Consider the following 6859-nt stretch of genomic DNA (forward strand, 5'->3'; position numbering starts at 1 on the left):
CTTCATTACAGAAAAGCTAGGAACAACACTAGAAGTCCTAATCCACAACATAAACAGTCTTCCCAGTATCCTGGAAAACCTACAACCAGGAGAAGAGAACATAGATGAATGGGATCTTCTAAGACTTCATGTGTATTTGAACATTTCTTAGGAGCCATGCTTGCTGAAAGTGAGGAGGATTTGAGGTACTTGCTGTAGAAGATCAAGGGTTATAGCCTTCATATGGATTATGTCTCAACCTCAAGAAGACAAAAAAAAAAAATCCTCAGTACTGGGCTTCTGATAGGCAGCAACAAGACAGAAGGAGAAAAGATTGAAATTGTCAATGATTTGGGCCCACAGTCAAAATTATTGTTACCAGTAGCCAAGATATAAAAAGACATTTGGAAAAAACTGCTATCAAGGACTTCTCTAAAATACTGAAGAACAATGATTTCAATTTAAAGACTAAAATGTGCCTGTTTCAAACCATGGTCATTTCAGTCACTTGATGTGCATCTGAGAGCTGGGCAATGAATAAGGAAGACTAAAAAAAGAATCTGTGCCTTTGAGTTGTGGCGTTGGAAAGGAAACGGAATATCCCAGAGATTGCAAAAAACAATGAACGAATATATATCTTTGAGAAAGTGCAGCCAAAGTGCTCCTTGGAGCCAAGGATAGCAAAACTTTATCTCACAGACTTAAAGCATGTTGTTAGGAGAGGCTGTTTCCAGGAAAGGGACATCATACTTGGAGAAGTGGAGAGTTAGAGAGGAAGACACTCAACAAGATGGATTGACACAGTGAGTGCAGTTATGGGCTTTATGTCAGAGAGGATGAGGATGGTTAGGATAGGGTAGGGGTCCAGATGTGTTGTTTATAGGATTGCTGAGTCATTCTTGACTTGATGACACCTAACAACAAAAGCAACAACAATGACCATAGCCATACTAACAACGAAAAGAAACAGATGAAAGAAATTCAACAGTAGATTTTATTTAATTCAGCAGACCTAAAAGACTTATAGGATATACGATTTAGTGACTGGGGTAATGGGGGTAGGTGTGTCTGAGACAATAAGATTGGGACAGTACAGAGCAGGGTTTAGGGCTGTTGTACATAGGGTAGCTATGAGTTGCAGGTGACTCGACAACACACAACAACAACAACAACATATGTATGTGTAGGAGGTTCAAAATTTGATATATATTTTACAACTCAGTAGGGACTAACTTCATTGCAAATACTTAATAGCCAGATTGTAGTTACTTATTGGGTGATGCAAAGAATCACCAGATCTCCAGATCACCAGAGCACCTATACATATTTTATGATAACTGCTTAATCAAAATACCTAGATACTAATGACTACTATGGTAGAATTATCCCATAGGCTTTCCAAGGCTGTAATCTTTATGGAAACGAATGGCCACATCTTTCTCCCATGACTAGTGGATATCACCTGCTGAGTTTTAGTTGGTGACTGAGAGCTGGACTGCAACAGGGTCCAGTTTGCTGAAGAAGAACTTGTTTAAATCCTTGTTTAAATGACAACACTGAAAAGGGCTCAGGACCGTGGAACATCTAGCTGCAAAGCTTTGACCGACAGAATTTTCCATTTCATGAGGCAGTTGCTAGGAATTTGGAGGCCCCCGTAAGCCCTCTCTCCACTCACCTTTTTTCCAGATCACGTGAGCCTTTCGCAGCTTCATGATGAAGAGCTGGACAATGATGAAGAGCACGAAAATGAGGAAGGACACAAGAGTAAGCAAGAGGATGCCACTCTTCTTACTTATCAGCGCTACAGATTTGGGATTCACTTCTACAAGAAAAACAAAAGGATTTTAGACAGTTATTTTGGTCACTGAAGAGTAGATACAGTTACTTTGAAAATGCAAAATAGTCTGGTGGGCAACTCAGATAAAGAAATGAGGGAGTGCTCTATCTTGAAGACAAAGAGAAACATGTTTATTGCTGGGAGCAAGAAAAAGGACAAAAACCCCAAAAGCAATCGAGGGAAAGGATATTTAAGTTCTATAGTTATTGTGTTGGTTATTTTTGCTTTCTGCAAAGAGTATGCAAGGAAATAGACTTATAGCCAGGGAATGAAAATTAGTCATCAGGAAGGAGTTCTTAGCCAAATGTGGTTAAGGAGTTTGGAATAATACTCAAGTTAAATGAGAAGTTAAATATACGAAGATATTGAGGGATAAACTAGATGAATTCTCAGAGGCCTTTCCAAACCTAGGTTCTGTGAACTGTCATTTTGCTGTATACCCTGGCTCCTTCCTCTCAACTAACAACCAATCTAGGAGGGCTGGCTGTGTGTAGAACACCATCCATGGAACTGTGAGATCCACAATACCTGTGCTTTAGGGGAAGTCTTTTGTACTGGAAAAAAAAATGAATGAAGTTGTAGAAAATATGATCCACATTAATAGTTTGTTTCATCATGTGTTCCAGGATTGAGAAGCAGACATGGACTGAGTCAGGGACTGAATTGGTAAAGTTTTCAGTGAGGATACTGGCTTTGAAAAGGAAAGTAGGAAGGAGAGTGCTGATGAGGTGCTTAATACCTCCAGGAGTGGTTGTGAGGATAAATGAAAGCCTTTCAATAAAAATGGGATGATGCATTCAAAGAAAAATATGTATCTACACAGGGACTTAGAGATGAGGCTTCAGAGATAGACAGGGGAGGAATTGCAGAAGTTGGTGGTGGAGATTTGGTGTTCAGTGTCATGGACTGCGGGAGGCCCTGGATGCATTCTATACACAGATGTCTTTGAGAGTAGGGTGTCAGAAATTTACCAAATGAGGAGAAACGGAAGCAGCATTGCTTCATGCAGCAGATGATGAGCATCTAGATGGCTAAGTAATGGACAAACTTTTTGAAAGAGAAAGTTGTTGGAAACTGTCTAGAGGGGAAAAAAAAATCCTGTTGTGGACAAGCTGATTTTGTGGGAAAAGATGCTATTTGATTCTTAGCAAGGTTGAGATTGAGAAAATGGTAGACTATTCAGCTAGAGAGATGATGGTGGTGGTGTTAAGTGCTGTCGAATCGTAGATGACTCATAGCGACTCTATGAACAAAAGTCTTGAAGACGAAAACTTTCATCTTTTCTCTAAGTTCATAGAGTTTCCAGAGGCAAGCTATTTTGGAAGTGGATACCACTCCTGCTTGCAAGCCTGTTTTAATTTGAAAGACCCACCAAACACTGTCTACCATGGGTATCATATTTGACACATCAGTGTCACAGTGTATAGCATCATAGCAACCATGAGTTGCCTTCCTACAGCAAACTGCCAGACCATTGCTGTACTACTTAAAAGAATGTTTGACTGAAAACAATTAAAACCAGGCCTGAGGACCACAATAAGAAGCCAATTTTAATCCACTCACATCTAGTCTTGAGCAATGGCCACACTCAAGCCTCAACAACAAAAAAAAACCACAAACAAACAGTGAGCAGATTAAATTTAACCTCTTGTTTAAAATGGCTTTTTGATTCTAGTCTGGGGCTGCTTTTAGTCAGGGAAGATGAATGGAGCAACTGGCTGGATTCTGCTAAGGTGTGTTTTCTGGGTTTTGGTTGAGAGAGATATAAAAAATGGAATGAAAAAGAGATTCATATTCCGGAGAATACTGTGGAAATACAAGTATGAAACAATTTTCTTGGTGGTAACAAAGATATCCTTGAGAAGAGATATTCTTCCAGAGAGGAAAGAAGAGAGGATGGAGGACAAAACTTAAATTTAAGAAGTAGGAGGAGGAAGCAAAGATAACTGAAGGATGCATAGAAGGAGTGACTGAAGGAGAAACAAGGGACCAGGACCAGGCAGAGCATGTTAAGAAAGCCATGGAGGCCACTAAATCAAGAAGGGGCACGGGGTAAGGTATGGACTAACAAGCAACACAACCATAGGGCCTAAAGGTCAAGATAAATGATGACTAAAAGAGGCCACTGGGCTTATTTCAGAGGTTAATGCAAGTGTTTATTCTAAATGCAGTAGGCAGCTCTCACCAGGGGTCAAGTCAAAGCTTTGGGTGATGCCTTCTTCCTCTTTCTTATCCTCCTCTGATGTACTCAAGTCTTCTATTACCGCAACTAAGGTGAAGGAAAGACATGAAACATACATGATCCACACCTACACCATATATATATAATTATTGTTATGTACATCAAGTCCACCACAACGCACAATGACCCTGTGAACAACAGCTCTGAATCCTGCCTTTCTTGAGTCAATCTCCCTGTCTCAGCCACACCTGCCCCCATTGTCAATCCATCTCGTCTAGAGTCTTCCTCTTCTGTGCTGACGCCTTCCCTTCCCAAGCATGATGTCCTTCTCCAAGGGCTAGTCACTCCTGGCAACATGCTCAAAAAGCAACCTGTTCTCTTGTCTGCCCATAGTATGTTCAATACTCTTCTCCAGAAGTAAAACTCAAAGGCATTGCTTCTTCTTCTGTCACCTTTGGTCACTGTCCAGCTCTCAGATACATAGCAAGCAACTGAGAAGACTGACTCAGGCACAAACTTAAATATAAGTTTGAAATGTAGTATTGGTGATGAGTATTGAATATACCATGGACTATCAAATAACAAATAAATGTGTCTTAACCCAAATGTAACCAGGGTGTTCCTTAGAGGTAAAGATGGTGAAACTTCATTTCACACTCTGAGCATATTGTCCCCTCAGGAGAGGCCAGTTCTTGGCAAAAGACATCATGAGAGGAAAGGTAGAGTGGCAGTGAAAGAGAGGAAGCCTCCCAATGCGATAGACTGACACAATGATTACAACAGGCTTGAGCATGGGAGATCACAAGGCTAGAGGAGGATAGGACAAGATTCTGATCTGTAATTTATAGAATGCAACGGATTGATTGCAGGAGAGAAAGACATGGTGTGACAATCTGCTGCTACTTCAAGATTATAGATTTGGAAACCCTATGGGCCAGTTCTACTCTGTCTATATGGTCAATATATGTCAGATCTGACTAACACCCTTCCCCCCACCAATGGATTGGATCTTACAGTTTGTAGATCTATGTAAAGCATAGTAGTTAGGAATCAGGTCTAACTTATAGACACTCAATGGACAGCAGATGAAAACCTTGCCTAATCCCATGCCATTCTCACAATCTTTGCCATGTATAAGACCATTGCTGCAGTCCCTGTTTCAATCTATCTTGTGAGTCTTCCTCTCCTTCATAGACCCTCCATTTATCTAAGCATGATGCCTTTTTCAAAAAACTGACCTCTTCTGATGATATGCCCCAAATATGTGAAACTATGTATCTGTGTCTATATACACATTTGTGTTTCAAAGCCAGTTATTAAGTAAACCTCTGTGTGTCAGAGTAGGTTTGTGCTACATAGGGTTTTCAACGACTCTTTGGAAGTAGGTCACAGGGATTTTGTTCTGAAACAGCACCAGGTCGACTCAATCCTCTAACCTTTGGATTAGCAGCCAAGAATATTAATTATTTCTACAACCCAGGCATTGTCTGTTTAACTAAACAATTCAAGTTCACTGCCCTTAATTAGGGTCGGAGTCATAAAGACACTTCATTAGGTTTATAAAGTGGTAAGTCGTAACAGGAGGAGATAGTCCATTTTCTCCTGTGGAGCTGCTGGTGGATTTGAACCACTAGACTAGCATGGGTTGATTTATTATAGAGTTAACTCGTGATTGCTATGATGCTGGTCACTGTGACTCTGATGTGCCAAATGTGATATTGGTTACCCATGGCAGACAGTGTTGGGTGGAGTTCCCTGATTAAAACAAACTTGGAAGCAGCAGTGAGATCCACTTTCAAAATAGCTTGCCTCTGGAAACCCTATGATCTTGCAGAAATGAAGAAAGTTCATAGGGTCTCTATGAGTCACCTATGACTGGACGACATTTAACAACAACACAGAAAGAGCTCCGTTGGCCTAATGGACAGAAAGTGATGCTATCAAGCCAAAGGTGGGTGACTTTAATCTGCAACCCTCAGGCCTGCTTTTAATTGTTTTTGGTCAAACATTCTTCTAGGTGAGATAGCACTGGTCTGTTGAATGGATGTACAGAGGTACCTCGTGGTTGCTGTGTTGCTGAATACTGTGACCCTGATGTGCCAAAAAAAGTGTATAGCATAGTATATTATGATATACTATATAGTATTGGAGAACTCTGGTGGCCCAGTGGTAAGAAGCTACACTGGAATCTCAAGGTGTGCAGTTTGAAAGCACAAAATGTTCTGTGGGAGAAGGAAGGGCAATCTCCTCCTTTGAGATTTACTGCCTCTGAAAATCCACTGGAAGGTCAACTATCGGTCAGTTCTGATTTGACAGCACAACATCACCACCATCACCACACTATGCTATGCTTTGCTATAATACTCATACTATGCTGTACCTCCTTCCCTATCAGGGAGAAGGCCTTTTGGCTACAAGGCAGCAAGTGATCAATAAGGAATAGCCTCTTGGCTTTGTGGATAGAGAATCTGGTTCAGAAATAGACGAATCAATGATTTATATGTAGAAAAAATAGGTTCATTTGCCATTTAAACGTATGATTGCCTTCCCTTAGAAATGAGACAGGCTAAGTAGTTTATGCTAGACAAGAGAAATTACAAAAATAAGGCAGATTTCTTCCCTAATTTTGTTGCTCATAGACTATTTTCTGGTCTTATTCTTGCGGCAGTCTCTTGCTCTTTAGCTCAATGTGCGGCGCCACCATGTGGCTCCCAAGAGGAATGAAGCCATTCTTAAAAATTGAAAATAGGCATTATTAACAGTGTTGTTGTTGTTGTTATGTGCCGTCGAGTCGCCTGCGACTCATAGCGACCCTATGTACAACAGCCCTAAACTCCGCTCTGTCCTGTGCCAATCGCACT

General features: G+C 40.8%; 1 protein-coding gene across 1 annotated transcript in view; it reads right to left on the reverse strand.

Moving 5' to 3' along the window:
- Nucleotides 1-6859, reverse strand: part of CRTAM (cytotoxic and regulatory T cell molecule) — a 28574-nt gene that overhangs the window by 7700 nt on the left and 14015 nt on the right. The window contains exons 8-9 of the mRNA XM_006895632.1: nucleotides 4002-4085; nucleotides 1655-1801 (exon numbers count right to left, since the gene is read on the reverse strand). Of these exons, the coding sequence (XP_006895694.1) occupies nucleotides 1655-1801; nucleotides 4002-4085 (231 nt within the window). The remainder of the gene's footprint in view (nucleotides 1-1654; nucleotides 1802-4001; nucleotides 4086-6859) is intronic.

The sequence above is a fragment of the Elephantulus edwardii genome, unplaced genomic scaffold (assembly GCF_000299155.1).
Source record: "Elephantulus edwardii isolate Elephantulus edwardi_28Jun2011 unplaced genomic scaffold, EleEdw1.0 scaffold00171, whole genome shotgun sequence".
Lineage (NCBI taxonomy): Eukaryota > Metazoa > Chordata > Mammalia > Macroscelidea > Macroscelididae > Elephantulus > Elephantulus edwardii.